Source organism: Bos indicus x Bos taurus, chromosome 7 (assembly GCF_003369695.1).
Source record: "Bos indicus x Bos taurus breed Angus x Brahman F1 hybrid chromosome 7, Bos_hybrid_MaternalHap_v2.0, whole genome shotgun sequence".
NCBI classification, from domain to species: Eukaryota; Metazoa; Chordata; class Mammalia; order Artiodactyla; family Bovidae; genus Bos; species Bos indicus x Bos taurus.
Genome location: NC_040082.1, coordinates 39,009,234 through 39,032,273, shown reverse-complemented (window position 1 = coordinate 39,032,273; position 23,040 = coordinate 39,009,234). Strand labels below are relative to the sequence as shown.

The 23,040-nt window shown below is 40.9% G+C and overlaps 2 protein-coding genes and 1 long non-coding RNA gene across 5 annotated transcripts in view; 1 reads left to right on the top strand and 2 right to left on the bottom strand.

Moving 5' to 3' along the window:
* Positions 1-2,408, top strand: part of TTC1 (tetratricopeptide repeat domain 1) — a 48,908-nt gene extending 46,500 nt beyond the window's left edge. For both annotated transcript variants that reach the window (XM_027545790.1, XM_027545791.1), the window contains exon 8: positions 1,788-2,408. In XM_027545790.1, the coding sequence (XP_027401591.1) occupies positions 1,788-1,921 (134 nt within the window). In that variant the 3' untranslated portion in view covers positions 1,922-2,408. The remainder of the gene's footprint in view (positions 1-1,787) is intronic.
* LOC113895082 lies at positions 778-7,969 on the bottom strand. Its single transcript, XR_003511751.1, has 2 exons — positions 7,883-7,969; positions 778-947 (listed from the first exon to the last, which is right to left on the bottom strand). It is a non-coding gene; the product is annotated as an uncharacterized LOC113895082 (long non-coding RNA).
* A 578-nt stretch (positions 7,970-8,547) lies between these two features.
* PWWP2A (PWWP domain containing 2A) overlaps positions 8,548-23,040 on the bottom strand; it is a 34,365-nt gene continuing 19,872 nt past the window's right edge. The window contains exons 3-4 of one of the 2 annotated variants that reach the window (XM_027545784.1): positions 13,060-13,179; positions 8,548-10,660 (exon numbers count right to left, since the gene is read on the bottom strand). In XM_027545784.1, the coding sequence (XP_027401585.1) occupies positions 10,647-10,660; positions 13,060-13,179 (134 nt within the window). In that variant the 3' untranslated portion in view covers positions 8,548-10,646. The remainder of the gene's footprint in view (positions 10,661-13,059; positions 13,180-23,040) is intronic. The other variant, XM_027545789.1, reaches the window with a different exon arrangement.

The following is a 23,040-nucleotide window of genomic DNA, read 5'->3' as shown; positions in this document are numbered from 1 at the left end:
TTTCACTGCCATCTCCAAGGTACAGGGGCCTCCTCACCACCTTCAGTACCTGCTCCCATCCTTCAGGGCCTCTGCCCTCCTGAAACGCCTGCCTCACACCCCCGCACGGGCCTGGGGGCTCCTCTGCACTCACCCCAATCTGTGTCTGCCTGCTAGACTGCGAGCATCTCAGAAGTTACACCAGAGTAACTCGTATTTTTTAGATCCCAGTGCCTCGTGTAGTGGACACCAGATAATACACACATTTGCCCTGGAGATTGTTGTTCCGGCCGTGGACATGGCTATGCAGTGATCCCTTCCCCCGGGTGATGGCCCCAGGCTTGGCTGACAGTCCAGAGCCTTGGGACAGGCACCTCCTTGCTTCACTCACTCTGTGTCAGAGGAGCCAAGGATTGTGCCAGCAGTGACATTTTAGTGGGCTTCTTTAAATGTTTGGTTCCCTCCCTGTCCTCTTTCTTCAGTCCCAAGACAAACTGCCAGAGTTCTGGCTGACTTGCGCTGTCCTGGGGAGGCCCTGTCTTTCCTGGCTTCCTATTCACGCATCTGTCTCCTGCCCTACATGGGGCCTCTCTGTGCTGCCCCTGGCGCGCAGGGACGAGGCCTGTGCGATGACTCTTCCTCCATCAGCAGCACTGAGCATGTGTGTTCTGGGTTTGGGAAGCCTGTCTGGAGAGTGGTCAGTCTGGGTTTCTGTGAATATGGTGAGCTTTTCTGGGGGCTAAATCTCAGACTGAGTCCAGAAGTTCTTTCCAAGAGTTCCCAGGAAAGGCCTTGGCATTTAAAAGCATGCATCTTTAAGTTCTTTATCTGGGATTTATTTCAAAGTGGGAGATCTCAGAGTAACAAAGCTGCCAACAAGGGCAGCAAGGTGAGAAGGAATCTGTACCTCTGATGAGCAGGGGTTTCTTTTTCTTTTATCCTCTTCCTCCTCTCCACTGGAAGCAGACCTGCAAGAAAAATTTAGAACCGTTTAGAAATGATTGAAATGCATATTTACTCATCTTAGCCAAGATTTTCCAAAACACCCTAGTTTCAAATATTCCATCCTGTTGCCCCACAAATCCCAGTCTCCCAAATGTCCTGGAAACTCCTACTTTTGTATAAGCTCCATGTCCCCCTTACATGGAGAATCAACATAAAAATCCATGGTTATGCTGTGTGTGTTCATTTGACTTTATGACGTGAACTCACCTGGTGATTGACAAAGAAAGCCCGAAACTCAGGGAGGGAAACTAGGCTGTTGAGGTTGATGGAGCTGTGCAGGAGAACAAGATCTCCCGTTTCCCCAGAAATGATGAGTTTGGTTTGGAAGCTGAGACTTGACTTGGAAAAGCAGGAGGCTCTTGAGTTTCAACCTCAGGTTCAGTAGAAATCTGCTGAGTGGAATTAGATTCAGCAAGTGACTCTGCTGTTTCATGGAGAACAGACTTGGAGGCGCCTCAGCCCTCCCCGCCAGGCTTGGCCTTCAGTCCCCGAGGCAGCAGCTCATCACTCAGCCCAGAGAGCCTGTCCCCTGGGGATTCTGGCCAGTGTGGCCAAGAAGCTTTGCTGTCCCAGCGGGGCCCCTTGTGCTCATCTGTGCAAGCAATGGCTCAGGTGGATGGCACTGAAATGACTGCTAGCTACTGTTGGTACATTGGGGGCTGAGGGTTTCATAATTTTAAAAGCAGGAGTTTCTTTAACTGCAGAGGAATACTGTGTTTTGTAGTCAGATAGGAAGGCAGTTGGAATCTCTTGCTTCTGCCGACTCCCTGTTTTTACTGGACTCTTTGCTTTTTACGTTGCAGGTAAACTAAAAGATCTTGGGAACTTGGTTCTCCGGCCTTTTGGACTCTCCACAGAGAATTTCCAGATCAAACAGGATTCCTCTACTGGCTCCTACTCCATCAATTTTGTTCAAAATCCAAATAACAACAGATAACAAAGATAACAATAGCTTTTAAAGCTGGCTTGGAAATTGTGTGCTGCTTGGATTAGCAAGGGGAAAGGCCCTGCCAGTGTTTAACTTCTAAAAGCATCTGATCTCAGAGACAGGCTGTCTCGTAGAGCCCAGCGCTCCCTTCTCCCCCTTGTTTTACGATCAGGGTGAAATGCACTTCCTGATACAGTGAGCCTAATTTGATTTCCATTTTACGGTGGTGTCTGTGCTGCTGTTGCCCTGGTTCCAGCTGTCCTTTGTTTTGTCCAGGAGAAAGCCTGCTTATCGAGACTCACCTCCCTGAGCTCCACAAACACAAACCCAGCTGGAGTCTCGTGGGCTGAGCAAACCTGCTTGGCAGAGACCACTTGGCCATGTGTGATGGGGTCCCCGCCTGCTGTCCCCTCGCCCCGATCACACACACTGCCCTGCGTGGGCTCCAGCATCTCCTGGTTTCCTCTGGTAATAAATGCTTTCTGTGACAGTCTGAGCTGGGTTGTGAATTTTGTCCCCAAAATAACAGCTAGAGCAGAAGGCGTTCTGGCTGTAGGAGGCAGTGTTGATTTCGAGCAGTGTTACTGGAGTCCAGTCCTCCCAGAGCCTTAGCTGCCACCTTGAAGACGATCAGGAGGAGCTGAGCATCCACCATGTACTAAGATTCAGAAACCCCACCTCACAAGCTGTCCCGGGCCTCTCAAGGTTTGTGCAGATGCTTATGAAATCAGTGTTTTTGACCAAGTAACCAGTCTTACTTAAAATGGCTTCGTTTAGGAATGCTGGTATGTGAATCCCAGAACAAAACCGTCTTCTCTTAGATTCCATGAACCCAGAAATTTCAAAGGTAGTTTTTTTCTAATCCTCAGTGCTGGTGAAAAGCTTTTGATTGTTATGGTTTAAGTGTTAAAAGCAGTGACATTCAGGTTTCATGTTAGAAATGAAGTACACGTATAATTCTGTAAATGACATGCAGTACGCATGCTCCCAGTGTTAAGAATTGTGCTGTTTTTTTGATCAGTTCCTCAAAGCTTCTTAGCGTCTGTTGTTAGGCAGTGGAATGATCTGCTGTATCCACACTCTGTGGTTCGCTAAGCCTGTCTCCCAGGTTTTTTGGCAGGGGCAGCGTGAGAGATCTTAGCTCCCCAACTGGGGATTGAACCCATGCCCCCTGCATTGGAAGCACTGGACCCCCAGGGAAGTCCTGCCTCCTAGATGGAAATCAGATTCTTCATGCAGTTTATCAGGGGGAAGGAAAAAGAATGTGGTTAGTTTTGCTTTGCTGTCTTTATGATAAATCTGGTATCTAATTTTTCCCAGAAGGTGTGTGAGAAATCACACACGTAGCACAGAAACCTTGGCTGAAAGCTGCATGGCCCGGCTGGCGGTGGCACATGCTCCCTGTGCAACAGTGCCCTGCTGGCCCAGCACTCCACCGACCTCTCGATCTCAGCACTACTCCACGCTCAGAACAATGTAAGGAGGGGACTTCCCTGGCAGTCCTGTGGTTAAGACTGCACGCTTCCACTGCAAGAGGCATGGGTTCAGTCCCTGGTCAGGGAACTAAGATCCCACGTGCCACAACGTGCTGCCAAAAAAATAAAGCAAAAAAAAAAAATTAAAGAGCTCTTTGATTTATGTGGACTAAAGTCTTGATATTTATCAATATTTATATAGAAGTTAAAATAGAAATTTTAAAAATATTCCTTTAAAATAAAATTTATTTTTTGTTAGTAAGTTATTTCATAACCACTATGAAAAGTTTTGACCTCGTAGACACCTGAAAGGGTCCCAGGAACCCTTGGGGAGCCTTGGACCACCTTGAAAGTCATTTTGTCAGATTACGGTGGCCTGTATTTACCTCGTGTTATAAGATGTATGATTTAAAAGTCTGTGATGCTTTTGTCACCCCACAAAAAAGGTATACCAGAATAGACTTCTAAGGTAATCCACGCTGAGACATTTATTTTTATGCCAGTGACACTGCAGTGGATCACAAAAATTTTGGATCTTCTAGAATTGCCATTACTTATTCCTTACCTGCCTCCATGAATAGACCGTGAGCTTCTGGAAGGTAAGGGCCATATTTATCTTAATAGCACCTACTGCTTTACTAGAGAAGCTTAGTGAACTGTTGTTGAAGGCTGTTCCACAAGAAGTGGTCTCAGTGTGAACAATCATTCTATCCAAACGTCTCTAGGTTCTGTGGCCTTTCTTTATTTAGTGCCTGTGGTGGTTGATTGGTTTTTTGCAGCTCAAAAAGACATTTGTAGAGAGTCCCTTAAAGCCAGTCGAGCCCATGTTGTGCAGCCACGTAGAATAGCCTCAGATGGTGATCATTCACCCTGGCCTGTAAACATAATGCCTCCTGATTTTTAAATTTTCATTTCTGCATCTTGGATATTTACAAGGATTTATCTTGAGACTTTCAGAAACCCCCAGCTTGTCCTCTGGTTTCATGCTCCCCTCCATCTTCCAGGTCACCTTATATTCTCTATTTGTGTGTCCGCAGTCTCAGCCACCTCCTGGTTCTCACGTGAGCAGCTTTCTCATACATGGGAGCCTCTGCAGTAGGCCTACCCAGGGCTTGGCTCTGTTACAGTCACACTTGGGTGGTAGTTTTTCTGTGCAGAGTGTACTGTGGATTTAGTTCATTTTGCACATGCATCATGGATCTGAAGTATGGTTAAATTCTATTCTTAAAACCCAGCCCTTTTCTAAGAACTCCTTTTCTATGTTTCCATCACAAGCATTGCAGCTGGGTTTTTTCCCTACCCTTTTGCACCTTGTCTGACCCACTGCCCAGATACCGTAACTTAAAGTTATCGTGCTTACTGGACTAGAGAATGTTAACCCCATGCCGAGATGCTGAGGCAGGGAGTGGCCGAGCTGCTAGGTTATGACCTGAACGTTGCAGCACTGGGCCTGTGTTTGAGCTGCAGTAAGATGACAAGACCTCACACACTGGACCTCCAGAGTTTCTCAGGTAGAGTCAAAGGTGTGAATGTTTAGTCCTACAGCACTTTGTGTAGTTGAAGATAGAGAACTGCTTGAGGAAATGTGGCTGGGCCTGGTGATTCTTTCTGGTGCTCCTTGATCTCTATGCTGGGGTCCGAGCCTGTTGCTGAGTTTCTCACAGCTCTCAGTCCAGACTGCTGTAGGAAGAGGCACAGGGACTTTATGGAGCCATGTTACTGTCAGGTTGGACTGGCGTGGAATGGGGAGCTGGCAGTGGCTGTTAAATCTAAGCCCGATTAGAAGGTGTATTCGGAAGGTTATCTGCTCCCAGGAGCTAATGAGCAGACCTGCAAATTGCCTTACAATTGCCAGTTTAGCAAAACTTGGAATGTCAAAGGGGAAGACTATGATAGGAGGCTAAGGAGAATGGAAAGAAGTTACTGGCTGCTTTAATCGTGAGAAGGATCTTTAAAGCACAGGACCCAATAACCTTCCAAGACTAGAGTGTAAACCTGAGACACCACACCCGACAGGAGCCAGCAGCAGCTTAAACTCATTTCCTCCTCAGCTCTGGGTGTGCACTCCCCTGTGGGAAAGGAAGGCCCTTGGCTGCCAGAGCTCAGTCTCACTGAGCCTGCAGCCCAGGGGTCACTGCCAGCCCACAGCTCTGTCCATGTTGCTCTCTGATCACTTCTGCTTTTGACCCTGCCTTACTTGTTAAGGCACTGAAATCTTCCTCAAATCCTCCTATGGGTGTATACTGTGTACCTGATAACACATTCCCACACCCTAGGAAAAATCTCCTGGAAGCAATTTCAGTGAGATGTTCCTCATCCTTTGCAGCCTACCCCTCTCTGCACTTCAGTAGTAAGCAGCTGAGTCCTTCTCTCATCTGGATTTCCTTTAGAAAAGGAAGCATTGATATGTGAACATTCCACCAGAAGTGGCTGGAAATTCTCTTTCTTCAGGGAAGCTGCACAGCTAATGCAGAGAATGGCAGTTTCCAGTCACTATCTGTTGTCTGGAGAGCAGCCTTGAGCTCATACTAGACTGAGTCCATTAGTACTCCTGAAAATGAGAAATGGGTTACTTGCTACCAGCCAGCCCATAGAGCATCAGAGTGACTGTGTAAGAACTTCCAAAGGGCAATCAAGGAAACTAGAGGTTAGTTTATGAAAACTAGTGAGGATGTCCTCGTATTTCAGAGTATCAAAAATTTCAGTCTTCCTGTGAGTAAGTAATTTTTTAAGGTAAAGATGGGTACATGGGGTTTATTTCTTATACCAGTCTGCCTTTACAGATGTTTGAAATGTTCTAGGGTTAAAAAAATACTCCATTTTCTTCTAATTTCTCAACCCTCTGAGGGCTGCAAGCTAGGAATAAACTCCTGAGAATTTCTATTGGCCAGACTAGAATTAGACTCCCTACAGCTTCCTTTCACATTCCCTCCCACCTTAGCTGAAGCACGGCAAAGCCTGTCACCTCACTGCCAGGGTAGCCCACAGCTAATAATCTGTGGGTGAGATCAAGTCCCAGCTGCTAGTTGTACCTTGCTAAAAAAAAAAAAAAAAATACAGCCTACCCAGATGGCAACCCCAAGTCAGGCACTGGGGCTTCTCCAAACATGTCATGATTGACAGATGTGAAGGGAATCAACCCAGATGCTCTTCAGGAAGCCTTTAGTTGCAGGTGTGAGGAGCCAGATCTGCAGACAGTGGAACTCCTAGTACCAGGTGGAGTGCTGTGCCAGCGGAGGTCCGCATCTGACACCCCATCACACCAGGCACACTGCCCTCCAAGTCAGAAATCAGCAAGCATGAGCATCGTCAAGCAAACTAAAGACAAGGAGGAGGCCAGGGTTGGGAAGCAAGGGAACAGTGTGAGATGGGAAAGTGTTTACATTTCAAAGGATGGAGGCTTTGGAGGACTCTCTGGTACTTAGTCTCAAGGACACAGGACTGTTGTGTAGGGATAGTTTGGCTGCCCAGAACAGATATGCTATCTGCAGCGCTACCTCAGGGAGTTAGCTGGGAAACTGTCTTATTTCCAAGAGCCGTGTGACTGACTGGATTCTCAGTCGGCTCCAGAGGCCAGGAGGCAGCTTTTCCAGCCGCTCCCTTTCTACCAGCATGAAAGCAGCTCTGTGGAAGCGCGTTCTGTGAGGTCGCTTTGTGTCTCACTGAAGCCCCTGGCCCTGCGTTTCTAGAGCAGGGACACATCAGGCTCCTCTTTACCTCGGGGCACTGCCCATTGCTGAATCCATTTGCCTCTGTTAGATTACAGGTGTGGGCGGTCTGCTCAGTATCCACAGGCTTCAGGCCCTGGGCACAGGCAGAATTCAGAAAAGTAGGATTATTCCCTGACTGAACTATTCTGTAGAGTTCCCTGATGTCACCTGTGTTTTTGGCCTTGGCTGAATAAGAACTCGAGCTAGTTGAGTGAGACACCTGTTTTCCATACCTCATCTTGGCCAGTGTGGCCACTAAGTGATTCTTCTGTCAATAAGGTAACTGATAGAACTAAGATTAAAATACATGTCTCTACTGAGTAAAGCAGGTTATTCTGTACTGCAGGCAGATTCTTCACTGACTGAGCTACAAGGGAAGTGCCTGTTGAGATAGAAGCATCATCCTAATATCACCCACTCATTTTGCCTCCTGTATGTGAGGTTGCTTCTAAAACCGTGCTCCACAATGCAATGAAGGGCTAATCCTAGAAGTATTAACTCTTTAGGACAATGACCTAGCCACTGGTTTAGCCAGCTCTTTCTTCCTCTGGCACAGAATGCCTGAGTTGTATTCTTTCATCCCAAGGTCATCACCCTTTGATATCAAAGCAAAGGCCATGAAACTTCTTTGTGAATAAGCCAAGATTTGGCAGGGTGCTGTTCACCAGAGAAAAGTATGCTTAAGAAACACTTACAGTATACTCTCTTCAAAGCACTGAGGGAAGAATCATTACTTGAAAGAGTAGAAATGAGCTGTCACGTATAAAAGCAAGAAAACAGCTTACTTTTATGTGCAGTGACATGCCAGCATTCCCAGGGAGATACTCCAGTGGCTTCCTTCTTACACATTTAGGTAAACTGAAATGGGAGAATGTTTGCAGTTAAAGACTCTTGTGTATATACTCTGGAATAACAGGCAGCCTTCTAAAGGATTGCTTTACTTAAATGAAAAAAAAAAAAAAAACAAAAACAGAATTTACCTGACTTTAGGTTTCTAGATCAGCCTTATTAAATCTCAGCTGTCCAGTAGGTGTCCAGAGGCTAATTTTTCCTAACAACTGAGTGTTTCTGGTCAAACACTTGCCCTCAGATTGGAGGTACTCAGCTTTTAAAGAAGCAACCATTTATCCATAAGAGTAGAACTACTTGAAATTAAGACAAACCCAACAGTACATGTTTAGTTACATCCAGCTCTGAATGGTAGATTATTTGTTTCTATCAGAAAACAGTAATGTTTGTGCACAAGTTCCTTATTAAGCTAGTTTCCCTTCCTCCATCCTTGGTCATAAAGACATCCCATAAAATCTCCCAGTGATTATAGGCTGTTCTCCTAAGGAAGCAGTGCTGCTTAAAAACAGCTTCCTAGAGAACAAGTGGTTGAATCTTAACAGTTTAAAAATAATCTTTAAAACCTAACTCCTAAGTAGTAAACAAATAGTTTTTAAATAACTAAATTTTAAAAAAATCAAGACTTTATTGAATATATGTTACACAACATTCTTTAACATTTAGGTCTCAGCATAGTTTAGATGAGAAACAATTGTTGTCATTCAAGTCTACAAAATGAAATAGGCTTGTGAAGATTTGAAATACAGATGAAGGTAGCATGAAGCAAAGCTTAAATATTAAGCAACTAAAGCAATGAAGGTGAAATAGCAAACATGGTATGTCTAGATTTTAAATACCACCAAGTTTCATTTTTCAAAAAAATGAAAGTCTGGTTTATAACAAACACCACTGAGAATTGTCATAAAAAATGTTTAGATACTTAAAACCTGATCTCTCCCAGTTCTTTTTGCCTTTATGTTACTTCGTCATTTCCATCACTCTGCAATTAGAAGTTTTGATTATGCAAAATCTGCTATGATCTGGGAGTTATCAGGTTATCAGAAATGAGCCTGAAGTGGTACTGCTGGGTTACGGATCTGAAAGAACAAGAGGGACCCCAGCCTAAGCTCTGGGCCAGAGCAGAGCGTCGCTTGTGTTTAGAGCTTCCTGCTGCTGCAGTTCCTGAGCTGACTCTTTCAGACTTCATCAAATGTACAATGACTTCATGATAAAAAATTTTCTATAAAGACAATCTTAGAATGGAATCAAGACTTTTAGTTACAGCGTAATTAGGGTTGGCATTAAACTCGCTAGAAGCAAGACTGCCTACCTTTTCTAGGGTTGTAAAACAGATCCTAGCTGGTATAGTAAATGTTCTAAAACTTACCCAGAACTGTGTGTTAATCCTGAGTGTGGGGTTAATAAGTAATTCCAAACACATATAGTAAGATTATGCAAAGTTTGAGCACTGAAGCCAAATGCTCAGTTATCATTTATGTTGCTTCAAATGAATTTTGTATTTTTATTTTTGGCATTTTTTTCCTTTTGTATTAAGTAATCACTATGGATTACCTTTCTGGTTTAAAAAATAAATCAGTATTGCCACTAAAAAACTTCAGGTATATTATTAAAAGTACGGCACCATCAAATATAAAATGCCTTAAAAATGTAGTACTAACAAGTTCATCTGGTTTTCTCAATGTTTTCTCCATTCATTAAAAAAGAAAAAGTAAGGTCTTTTATAATGTGTAATTTTCATAGATAAAACATTATGGTCTCTGTGAATAAGAATTCATACTTTATGCATGAAAACTTCACCGTCTTTATGGTTCCTGCTGCTTGTTCCCCAGGATCAAGTCCCATCGGACACCTCTGAGGAATTCTTGCACTTATTAGAAAGAGGGGCTCTCTGTGGAGAGAGGTCAGTATCAAAATTCAGATATTATCACCTTTTGTGAACTCGATAAAATCAGTAAGGACAGGAAGAATAAAGCCTTTCCAGCTCAGCAGGATTAAGAACTAGTTCCTAGAGAGTATGTTTTCACTCCAAGATTGACAGTAGCCTATCCACTTGGAGTCAGAATTTGAAAGTTAAGAATGTAGTTATGAAAATGTGCAGAAAACATTAAATACTGGTGGCAAATAAATACATCTTAATATGTTCTAACAAGCAAATGTATATTTAAGAGAGCATAGTCCTGCTTTATTAAAGAAAAGATCCAAATTTTCTTGGTGGGGTATAGGGACACTTTACCATCCTTTTAGTAGGATGTTAGATCATCGTTTCTGAGCTGATTAACAGTAAACCTTGGAGAAAGCAGTTTTAATATGAAAAATAATTCAGCATTTCTGTCATCATCCTGTGCCTTTTAGGCGTGTCCAAACTGTACTGAGAACTTCACGTTCAAAAGAAGGTACTGTCAGTGATTCTTCACACATAGAATTCAAGAGTTCTTTGCGTATTTCACATCACTTTCCTCCTCATCTCATGCATAATTTATTGCAATAGGTTTTTTTTAATAAAATATTCCCCTAATACCTTTTCTTCAGTTTAATATAGCACAATATGCAAGTGCCTCTTTATAGACTGTTGGTTTTAATCACTGCCTGAACATTTACTTCTTAGTGCAGCTTTAAAAATCTGAGTCTCCAATTTCATTCAGTCCTGATGCTCTGGTGTTCTCTGTCATTGTGGTACAGGTCCATGAAACCAGCAGCCTGCTAATGTCTTTGTGCTGAAATATAGTAAAGAAAAGGAAGAAAATGTAGTTAAGCACAAGTAATTATGATAAAAATGATGTCCTTGTTTTTTTAAGCCCTATATAGATTGTGGGATCACACCTGATTTTTTACTTAAAATCAATTAAATTTGACCAGTGTGCATTTTTTTGAGAAAACAACTTACTGCCACTATAAACCAGCAGAAGCATTCCTATTCTTTCCAAAGCATATCTGGGCAAATTCCAACACAAATAAAATGGTTATCACCGTCACAGAGTCGATCTGCACTTGAGTATATTTTTCAACACTTATTTGTGAATGTTTGCCTAATAAAAGGGGGATTTTAGCTTTGTCCTTTACGCTGCCATTTCACAAGTAACAATAGAAAAGTTTGCAAGTCAGTTTTGCCGCTGTGGACCATGAAACACCAGCAGTCTTCCTCTAGCACAGGCTACCTACAGGATTAAGAAGCAAATTTATATACAAAACCAGGTAAAAATTGCTGCAGATGACACTGTCTACACACATGTAAGAACGAAACAGAGAGAGAGGGGTGGAGGGTGCCTCCCCGGGGTAGACACGCAGCACATCCAAAGGCATCAGCAGTACTGTTTTGCAGCCAGAAGACAACTGGTTCCATTGACCACAGTGTCCTTGGTACACCAGCAGAGCCACTCTGCACTGTACCTCCAACAGAAAGCCCGACTCTGAACAGAATATTTATAAGGATGAGGCTTATCAAAATCACTGCTAAGGAGCATGACCAGAAGGCCCAACATTACAACCTCACTTTGATCCCAGAGAGTGGTACAATCCCACTGAAACCCTCTACAGTTGCCTTTCCAACCTGGAAGCCTAAGTACCAGTAAGGGTTTGAGTTCCAAAAGAGGTGATCTCTGGAAAGAATGATGATTTTTTGTCAAATGTATTTAAAAAAAAAAAAGATATGGTATCTTCAGTGGAATAATAATAGACAAAGCAAAAAGGGAAAAAGGAAAACCATCCCCGTCCTTCCCAGTATTTGACTTCCGGACATTTCAGAGTAGGTGTAGTTCTCATTTTTTGATAGCACTCTTGATCTTATGTAAACTTCCCAGTGCTGCCAGGCTTCATTCACTTACTGGATCAAGGCTTATAAATTTCACAGGGCATCTATCACATTTCTTCTCCAGCAATAGAAAGTTACTTCTAGCCATAAATACTGCACACATCAAAACAACAGTAGTCCATGCTTACTAAAGCAATGGAATCATTAACATGATTTTAAAATCTGACATTGAGCTAAGAAAAGTTTTTATTTTCTAAGACTATTCACTAATACTAATAAATTTAGACTCATGGAAATTTGGAAGTAAATATCCCCATTGTATAAACTGAAAGAGAAAAAAAGGTAAAGAGCCAATTCTATATACAATTCTATTTCTATTTTTGACTCTCCCAATATCTGGCTTCAACCTTAGTGAGGCCTATTCAAGTTGGCAGGAAAGCCAAAGACTGAAGTTTACTATTCCTTCTGTGGGAGATGAAGAAAACTGAAAATGCTATTCCCTCAAGGGGTCACCAGTACCTAAGACTCCTACACAATATTTAGAGTCCAAAATATTCTAGCCACAATCTCTGATCCAAAATGTGCCATTCTGACCTGGTTTGCAAATTTCAGCTCATACACAATGATACAGCCCAATTACAGCTCTTCACTAGCTTCAAACAGCAGAGTTAAGCAGCATTAATTCAAGGAAGCAAAAAAAAAAAAAAGATCCTAAATTCAAAAGCAGCATGACAACAAAAATCCCTAAGCCCTTCCTGCCTTACAAAAGCCCCAAAGAAGCTTTTTGTGCATTATCCAAGGAGGTTTTACTAAATGTGAAGAAAGATTACAGCTGTACTTCAGCATTATCTTTTGCCACCGTCTTGAATTTGGACTTGCCTCATGTAAATGACAAGTGAGGTTGATTTAATTCACTAAGTGTATGTTTACATACAGATATATATTCTTAATATATATATTAAGTAATGACTAAATAGTTAATGAATATAAAAGAGACAAAAGACTGAGAAAAGACAAGTCCACTAGTTGACTTTCTGTGGAGCCTCAGTCACTACTTGACATAATTCTGCAACTGGACACCCAGCTTCTCCCACCCTAGGAGATAACTCCTCTCCATCATGAAGTGCTCCGGAGGCGGCTCTCTCTCTCTTTTTTTTTTTTTAAAACACAAGTAATGGTGACTGAAAGCTATTTTCACTCACAAAAACTACCACCAATATGAGGTACACCCAGCTACCAAGGTCAATGAAAACAAAGGAAAAAGAACCAGTGCATTCTTTTATGTCTAGCCTAATCTACTTAGGGAATGATAAGTGATGACATGATGCCCTCTTCACTTTGTGGCAGGGCTTAGCACAGACAGACCTGCCCGTTTCACTGTTAACTTCAATGCTCCCAGTCTGAATCCACAGTGGTCTGTCAGACACTGTAAGGGAGCAGCAGCGCTCGTCACTGTCTGATGTAATAGCTGCCATTTGTTGAGACCTATGGTAGAAAAAACCAAGTTAACAAAAATAGAGCATTTGAGTTCTTTTTCATCCATTTACCAAAAAAAAAAAAAATAGACTAAAATTCAGTTGAATTTTCATAATGAATTTATTCTAGATAGCTTGCTGGCTTCACACAATGGGAAGCGCTGGTAGACTTGAGGTGTGTACACACCAGTCTTGGCCAGGAGAGGGCACTCTCCAGCCCAAGTCAGTTGAGCCGCAAAATGCCTTAAGGCTCATGAAAATGTTGCCCGCCTATGCTAACTCATGGTTTAATTCTGACAAAAATCTTGTACTAGCCTAACACTAGCCTAGTGGTGAGAGAGTCCTGATTGTCTCAGTATTCAACAAGGGCCAAAGCTGTCATCCCTACCTGCATTAACGAGCTCAGAGACTCTGCTTTGAAGAATCACCAAAACTGCCTGAATCCCTTTCTCTGTAATGCCAGTGGCACCTCTGCGTACCATTCAACAGCTGAACTTACTGTGAGGTCAGACCTGTTTGAAATAGGTTTGACAAGGAAAGCTTTCTCTGAGGCTTTCAGAAGAGAGACCAAACACCAAACACTAAAGGGTTACTGTTCAGCCTTATTTTTTATTAACCTATTTGCTTGTTTCCTTTTTTCTCTAAGTACAGTATATAGTATATACTGTATATATATAGTATATATATATAAGTATATATATAAGTAACAACTCATGTATCATATCAGTGTAGGCAACTCTGGGATCACTGATTTAGATAATGTTCAGTCCCTATAATATTAAGTTCTAAATCAGAAAGAGTAGCTAATCAAAACCTTAAAATAGGCTTTTCTGATACTGAAAAAGAAGAAACGTTACACACCTGATCTATAAACATGATTACTTACTGAATTTTAACTCAACAGATTCCTTAAATGATGTTCAATAATGAGGTTATTTACCCTTTTGTTTATGGGGAAACAAATATACTATTAGCTATAACCCAACAGCAATCACACAAATAGAAATATGAATGCACAAAAAATTATCTTTTGAACCTCTCTCCCTCCATGGGTAAAACTTAGGTTTCAACAATGATTCTAAAGAATCTCCTTTTCACATCTAGGCAAGAGGGGGTCAAAAAGCTGCATCAAAGAATAATCTTACCCTATGCATTAACCCTACCAGTGCCCAGAAATGCTGTGAAAATATTAACATTCAAGACCCCAGTCCACAGAGCCTGGCCTGTCTTTTGTGCTAATGCTGAGTTTCCCCTCAAAGCTTTTAGGGTCTCAAGGTTTTTCTTTAGAATTGACCACACAGGATCCATTAGGAAGAACCAGGAAACCCTGACAGTGAGGTAGTAAATAGGAGAACCTCATGGAAGGCAGGGATTTCACTGGAAAGTACTTATTTTTGTCCTTTTTAAGAGAAAAGCTTACATGCAACAATGGCAACTACTCCCTGGGATGCAAGCAAAGACATAAAGGGGCAAACCAGAACAGGTAAGAATTTCCCTTTTTTAGAGCACATGAAGGAATGAAGTAGAGGAGGTCACACTCTTAGAGCAAAGCCCAGAATTAAAAACTAAAGAACTAAAATTACATACATCCTGCTGCCTCTCTTAATACAGAGTAGCATGATGCAACATGAACCACCAGGAAAAACATTTTACAGTAGACATTCTGGTTTTTCAGCCTCAATGCTGTTTTTCTAACCAGTTCTTTTTTAGGGTTTTAGACAAACTGCATAGTTCTTCCCAGCATTCCAGGACTCCCACCAAGATGTGCCACTCCCAGCTGGACTCCCTGCTAAAAACTAAATGGTGAGGGGAAATCACAGGTTGGTAAACAACAGCACCTCAAAAATGAGCCGCAGATAGAAATGACTACTCTCTGGAAAATACAACCACAACACACACAGATCAAGGCCTTGGAATGTGAGGTATTTCCCTGCTAGAAATGGGAAACGATCTCCTACTCAAATCACACCAGTGGCACTAAGAAGGAATGTTCAAGTTAATGTCCACTTTTTCACCAATTGGCAAAATATTAAAATAATAAACACCGAGGTTCCAGGAAACAAGAAAACCAAAAACTGCTAATTTATGCTACTTAAAAGCTGAGAAGTATACCTCTGTAGCTCTAATGCCTTTGGAAAGTCTTCCTAAGAGGACTTCTGCCCCACTGAGCCCCACCAGCTCAGACGCTGCTCATGCCTTTGAAGGCCTTCTGAGATGGTGACTGGTCATCAGTACACAAGTGTCTGAAGCACAATTACTCTTCCTCATTCAAGAGCTGCAGTGTTCATGGGCTTCTCACTATAACCTCCATGACCTCCAGCCCAGTTGCTCTCCACAGGTGACTGTTGAGACCACTCAGATCATGCCACTTTTAGGTATCTGATCATACTATGATTAGTGGGATTTTCAGATTTAAAAAATGGCAACCCACTCCAATACTCTTGCCTGGAAAATTCCATGGATGGAGGAGCCTGGTGGGCTAGAGTCGGACATGACTGAGCGACTTCACTTTCACTTTCAGACAAGAAAATTTAAGTTGTTAAAAAAAACTTTATACTGCATGTATGTTGCAGAAAGATACTATCCGAAGCTACCAGAATGAAATTTCTATGCCACATACAGAAAGTGGTAGTTATAACAGCAAGTATTTATGTTAAGTGATAGGGCCAGGCACTTTATTGCTCTGAACATTGAAATTCTCACAATTACCTTTTGAAGAGGTAATATTTTTCTCCCCATTTCACAGATCATGACACTGAAGTAACCTGCCCAGGATCACACAGCTTGGAAGTGGCAGATCCAAGTCAGGTTTTGCATAGGAAGTCTATCTAGCTCAAGAGCCTGTACTTTCCACCATGTGCCTGAAAAGTGAAAAAGACCGATCCTTTGCTCAATTAAAAGACTGATACCAAGTACTATTAGTGCAAAAATGTTAACAAACATTCCAGCTCACCTGCATCTGGCAAGTTATATTCTCATAAGTATCCATTTCTATCATTTACACTCAACAGGATGATCCTCTCACATTTCTTAAAAAAAAAAAAAAAGTCTCCCCAGGCAAGCAGGGGAGGGAGGGGAGGAACCCTATTATAAAGTACAATAGGTAACGTACCTGGGGGAACAGGGTCCTGGGAGGGGATGGGGATGTGCTCCGTGCTCCTTCCAAGCTTTTTCAATAGCTTTTGTGCTCACTTTGGCAGCACATTTATCAAGCTTTTTTGGTAGCTTTTAAGTGAATCTTTGTGCTGCAGACAACTAAGTGAGGGATACTGAGGATTACAAAATTATTTTAAATATTTAAACAACAAAAAGATCTTGCTAAACCTTGATGTGCATTATAATTACAAGTTTTTTAGTTTACATGAAAAAATTATAATACAGCTGTAACACTTGGCTATGTAACTAGGGGTACCTAGTTTTACTTCTAGATAGCTACACCGGATAGAAAAAAAATCACAAGGAGGTTTAAATGACGGTTCTGGTAATAAAAGCGCTCTAAGATTTCTAAGTCAATAAAAGGAAGTTAACTGTCACATTCTTAAAAGGAAAATTCCATTTTTTAATGAGATCTTACAAATATCAAAAACTTAATATTTATGTTCAAACTAAGCTTAAAGACAAGTAATTTTAGAACTAGCCAGTTTTCAACATCGAAGTTTTATGGTTTCACAAACCAAAATGTCTAAAACAAAAGGCCCACAAGTTAGACTACATATACTACAGCCATCTAATTTATTCTGTGAACAGTGAGAATTTGACTCAAATTCACTGTTTCAATAAATCCTGGTAACTTCTGAATCTGGTTTCATTTCCTTTACACATCCCCACAACCAGTCTTTAATTTATGCTAGCATGACATAGGATCATATAAAAAAAACTCAAGTTTGGCAATTAGTTTTTTCAAAGATTAATTAGATGCATTAAAACCTGGCTCTATCCAAGATGGATTTTAAGACAGGGTATAAAAATTCAGTATTTCCTACCAGAGTGTGATAAACAAGATGATCTCAGAATTCCAAACAGAATTATCTACATATGTCAAGGAATATCTGTTTTTTCATTAGTAGTACTGACATAAAAAGTGGAAAAACAGTACCCATATTATGAAAATATGGTAAAGAGTGGGATGGCATGTAAACAAGTTTTGGAAACTAATTAATTCCATTACTAAAATCATTTAAATGATTTTCATATTCACAAAATTGTTTTTGTCATTAGGAAGTGATGGTTTTAACCCAAAACCTACTCTGGTAAATACAGTCATAAGCAGGGCAAAGACTAAGAGAGTTTTGCCAAGAAAATGCACTGGTCATAACAAACACCCTCTTCCAACAACACAAGAGAAGACTCTACACATGGACATCACCAGATGGTCAACACCGAAATCAGACTGATTATATTCTTTGCAGCCAAAGATGGAGAAGCTCTATACAGTCAGCAAAAACAAGACCAGGAGCTGACTGTGGCTCAGACCATGAACTCCTTATTGCCAAATTCAGACCTAAATTGAAGAAAGTAGGGAAAACCACTAGACCATTCAGGTATGACCTAAATCAAATCCCTTATGATTATACAGTGGAAGTGAGAAATAGATTTAAGGGCCTAGATCTGATAGATAGAGTGCCTGATGAACTATGGAATGAGGTTTGTGACACTGTACAGGAGACAGGGATCAAGACCATCCCCATGGAAAAGAAATGCAAAAAAAGCAAAATGGCTGTCTGGGGAGGCCTTACAAATAGCTGTGAAAAGAAGAGAAGCGAAAAGCAAGGAGAAAAGGAAAGATATAAACATCTGAATGCAGAGTTCCAAAGAATAGCAAGAAGAGATAAGAAAGCCTTCTTCAGCGTTCAATGCAAAGAAATAAGAGGAAAACAACAGAATGGGAAAGACTAGAGATCTCAAGAAAATCAGAGATACCAAAAGAGCATTTCATGCAAAGATGGGCTCGATAAAGGACAGAAATGGTATGGACTTAACAGAAGCAGAAGATATTAAGAAGAGGTGGCAAGAATACACAGAAGAACTGTACAAAAAAGATCTTCACGACCCAGATAATCACGATGGTGTGATCACTGACCTAGAGCCAGACATCCTGGAATGTGAAGTCAAGTGGGCCTTAGAAAGCATCACTACGAACAAAGCTAGTGGAGGTGGTGGAATTGCAGTTGAGCTACTTCAAATCCTGAAAGATGATGCTGTGAAAGTGCTGCACTCAATATGCCAGCAAATTTGGAAAACTCAGCAGTGGCCACAGGACTGGAAAAGGTCAGTTTTCATTCCAATCCCACAGAAAGGCAATGCCAAAGAATGCTCAAACTACCGCACAATTGCACTCATCTCACACGCTAGTAAAGTAATGCTCAAAATTCTCCAAGCCAGGCTTCCGCAATATGTGCACTGTGAACTTCCTAATGTTCAAGCTGGTTTTAGAAAAGGCAGAGGAACCAGAGATCAAATTGCCAACATCCGCTGGATCATGGAAAAAGCAAGAGAGTTCCAGAAAAGCATCTATTTCTGCTTTATTGACTATGCCAAAGCCCTTGACTGTGTGGATCACGATAAACTGTGGGAAATTCTGAGAGAGATGGGAATACCAGACCACCTGATCTGCCTCTTGAGAAATTTGTATGCAGGTCAGGAAGCAACAATTAGAACTGGACATGGAACAACAGACTGGTTCCAAATAGGAAAAGAAGTACATCAAGGCTATATACTGTCACCCTGTTTATTTAACTTCTATGCAGAGTACATCATGAGAAACGCTGGGCTGGAAGAAACACAAGCTGGAATCAAGATTGCCGGGAGAAATATCAATAACCTCAGATATGCAGATGACACCACCCTTATGGCAGAAAGTGAAGAGGAACTAAAAAGCCTCTTGATGAAAGTGAAAGAGGAGAGTGAAAAAGTGGGCTTAAAGCTCAACATTCAGAAAATGAAGATCATGGCATCCGGTCCCATCACTTCATGGGAAATAGATGGGGAAACAGTGGAAACAGTGTCAGACTTTATTTTTTTGGGCTCCAAAATCACTGCAGATGGTGACTGCAGCCATGAAATTAAAAGACGCTTACTCCTTGGAAGGAAAGTTATGACCAACCTCGATAGCATATACAAAAGCAGAGACATTACTTTGCCAACAAAGGTCCGGCTAGTCAAGGGTATGGTTTTTCCTGTGGTCATGTATGGATGTGAGAGTTGGACCGTGAAGAAGGCTGAGCGCCGAAGAATTGATGCTTTTGAACTGTGGTGTTGGAGACTCTTGAGAGTCCTTTGGACTGCAAGGAGATCCAACCAGTCCATTCTGCAGGAGATCAGCCCTAGGATTTCTTTGGAAGGAATGATGCTAAAGCTGAAACTCCAGTACTTTGGCCACCTCATGCGAAGAGTTGACTCATTGGAAAAGACTCTGAAGCTGGGAGGGATTGGGAGCAGGAGGAGAAGGGGACGACAGAGGATGAGATGGCTGAATGGCATCACTGACTCGATGGGCCTGAGTCTCAGTGAACTTAAAGTTGGTGATGGACAGGGAGGCCTGGCGTGCTGGGACTCATGGGGTCGCAGAGTCAGACAGGAATGAGCAACTTGATCTGATAGTTCTTAAAAATGGGCACCACTAGCACAGTGCAGGACTATAGGTTGGTTAGGAAGGAATGCTGGAAACCAGGCTGCCAGAACAATACCACTCAAACTTAGAAGATTTCTATCCAAAACCAAATTACAGATGGATAATAGTGACAACTACTCAACAATGTAGATGCACTTAATGCCACAGAACTGGTTAAAATGGTAAACTGGGTTAGGTATATTTAATGAGTTTTTAAATACCAAAAAAATAAAATCTCAGCAAACTACAATGATCTATTAATATAAGAGAAGAAATGAGTTCCACCTACAGTCACAAAAAAAGTAAACAGGAAAAAGGCCCTGTTTGAGTCTATAAAGGTTAAGTCTCTTACTTGAGTAAACAAAGAGCTGAGCTGTTTCTCTTCTCATCTCAGCATCAACTCTCCATGGTAAAAACACCAAGACTTCCTGGAAAACTAAAAATGCATAGATCATCTATATCCCCAGGACTTTAACTGCTAAAGCTTCCATCTGTTAACATTTCTGTTCACTCTTTGTTGAAATAAGGTATACAGTAAACATACACAAGCAAACAGAGTATAAAGAGCCTAGTAACTAAGTCAGAATGAGGTAAAAGTAATTGAGACAGCTTAGCTGTTTTATTTCTCCTGACAACTGGCACGGCACCAGCCTCCTGTTCTATTTCTGAATTCCCTCTATCAGGCATTTTAATTGTTTTAATATCAACCATACTTGTACAGTCCCAAAGAAAATTTGTCCCAACTTACAAATAGGGTCTTCAGAGTTTTCTGGCAAATCCCCTACTGGAGACCACCACTGGATACAAATCAGAACACTGTCCTCACTTTACATATTACCAACTTTTCTAGACATTTCCCAGTCTCTTCTCTGCTATGAGTAGTAACAAATGTGAACCAATGCAGCAGGAAGTATAGAGAAATTCACAACTTACAAGGGAAAATATTATTTTTTAGATCCAAATTATTGGTTTCTTAAGGTATTCCAGTTCCCAACTCAGGTATTTAAGGATGTATATGTATATAATGGAATGTAAATGTGTTCTTCAGCATAAGCACCAGCTCAAATATGGGTGCAACTCAGTATTTTCACATTAGATATTCAGACTTAATGTATACATTCATTTAGTTGATTTTAAGTTCCATATTCCTCTGCCTGCAGCCCACCCTCATATCTATATTCCTACTGTCTTTTCTACTCACTACTATAAACGTTATTCAATATCCAAGTAGGGACACTGTCAAGTCCTGCAAATGGGCTTCAGACGAGTGAATTCTACTTTCTCTGTTTCACTGATAACTTAGATCTCTGGTTCTACATCTATAAAGAGCTCCTTCCAAATTTAAACCAGACTCTTTCTGATCTATAAATTCTAGAAAACTAAAACACACTCTGATGCTTTACATTTAGAAATAGACATCTCTAGCCTTCATAGCTTTTACTTTGCTTAGTTTTTCACCCTTGCTAATCTTGTTCTAACCAGTCTTCTTGGACCACTAGAGACTTGGCCTAAGCCTAGTATTCTCTCTGTTCAGGGGGAAATACCCACTTGGTTGTCTCCACAGATATCAGATAGTAAAGAAACTACCTGCAACGCAGGAGACCTGGGTTCAATCCCTGGGTTGGAAAGATCCCCTGAAAGGGCATGGCAACCCACTCCAGTATTGTCTGGGAAATCCGATGAACAGAGGAGCCTGGCAGGCTACAGTCCATGGGGTCACAAAGAGTCAGACACAACTGAGCGACTATGCACAACACAAAGAGCCAAGTGTCTCCTTTTTTGTCATTAAAAAGAAACTTAAAGAGAAAAATGACTACAATTACCCAATCCAATTCTATCTCCATCTACAGTGGACCCTGGACAAATATATCTTACCTGCTTAAAAAATTTCTCTTTGAATAAAACACTGTTTAGTATGCAGCTATTGGATTAGTGTTTAGAACATAGAGTACATCTTAAAAAGATTACAGAATTTCTTTCAAACTAGTTTCCTTATTGAAAATTCAGATGAAATATACCAGACTGCTGGTTTAAAACTGAGGGCTTACTTGGCATGATTAGAGATCATGCACAATTGTGATCATGCTTCAACTTTTTCCTCCAAGGTATGGATTGTATCAAATTCAGTTTTACTTTTATATTCAATCATGATTTTTTCTTCTTTCCCCATGGCTTCTGAAACAAATTTAGTTCATCCCACAAGAGCATTTGCCCAAGCACTTGACTCCATTAGCAATATCCACTGTCCAAAGCATGTTAGGATAAAACTCACCTGGATCATTTCATGAGACGTTGGAATGACATAACTTAGGTGACTCTGCCTATGTTTAAAACTTCCTAAACCTTAGATTTGAAACTTTCAAAAAATAATGAACAAATTCACTAATCTGAAACAAATACTCTGAAAACCTTTAAGATACTTCCTTAAAACCCCTCAATCACACTGAACTTCTTTCAGCCTATAATCAAAGAATTTAAAAAATACTAGTTATTTCTGTTTGCAGGAAAGAATATGTTCAAGTGAAACATCTTTTTTAAATTGTGTGTTTATTATAATCAAAAAGCATTGACTGAGTTCCCCAGAAAAAATTCTACTTGTAGAAATCAGTACCTTACCTTAAGGAAGCTGACAGACTATTGATTTCAGTCTCCATTAAAATCTTTTCATAATTCCATAGGAACTACAGTATTTCAAACTGGTTACTTAGGAATCCACAAAAAGTTGCTCTCTTTAAAAGTTCCAAGTTTCCAAAAGTGTCAAATTGACATTGTATCATACTTAAAGGTTAAGTTGGATGCATACAATATGAAACCAACTTACAAATATTGGGAGAAACTTGCCTCTAAAAGGCCATCAGATTTTTCACTAAGAATAAAAAAATCTAAAAATGGAAAATAAGAGATCAAATCTTAGGGACAGATGGACCATGTAGAAAGTAGTTAGCTAAGTTACAAGCCCCAAAAGCAATGATACCTGAGGCAGAAGATCAAGCAGAAAAGAGAGTCTTTGTAATTACCCAAATGTAAAACAAACCAAAAAAAAATGAAGCATGCGGTGAAATATTAAAGCTAAATATGAAGTAATTAAAACCCATGTACTTATGAGAAATTGGCTGGAGGATGGGCTCAAATCTAGAAGCTTATCAGACCTCTAAACTACAAAACCTCATTTTAAGACTATATTGATTAGTCCCTCATTTGAATTGTATCTATGCTCAGATTATATATTCCCTGATAGGGCAAACAGGAAAATATAGGTGA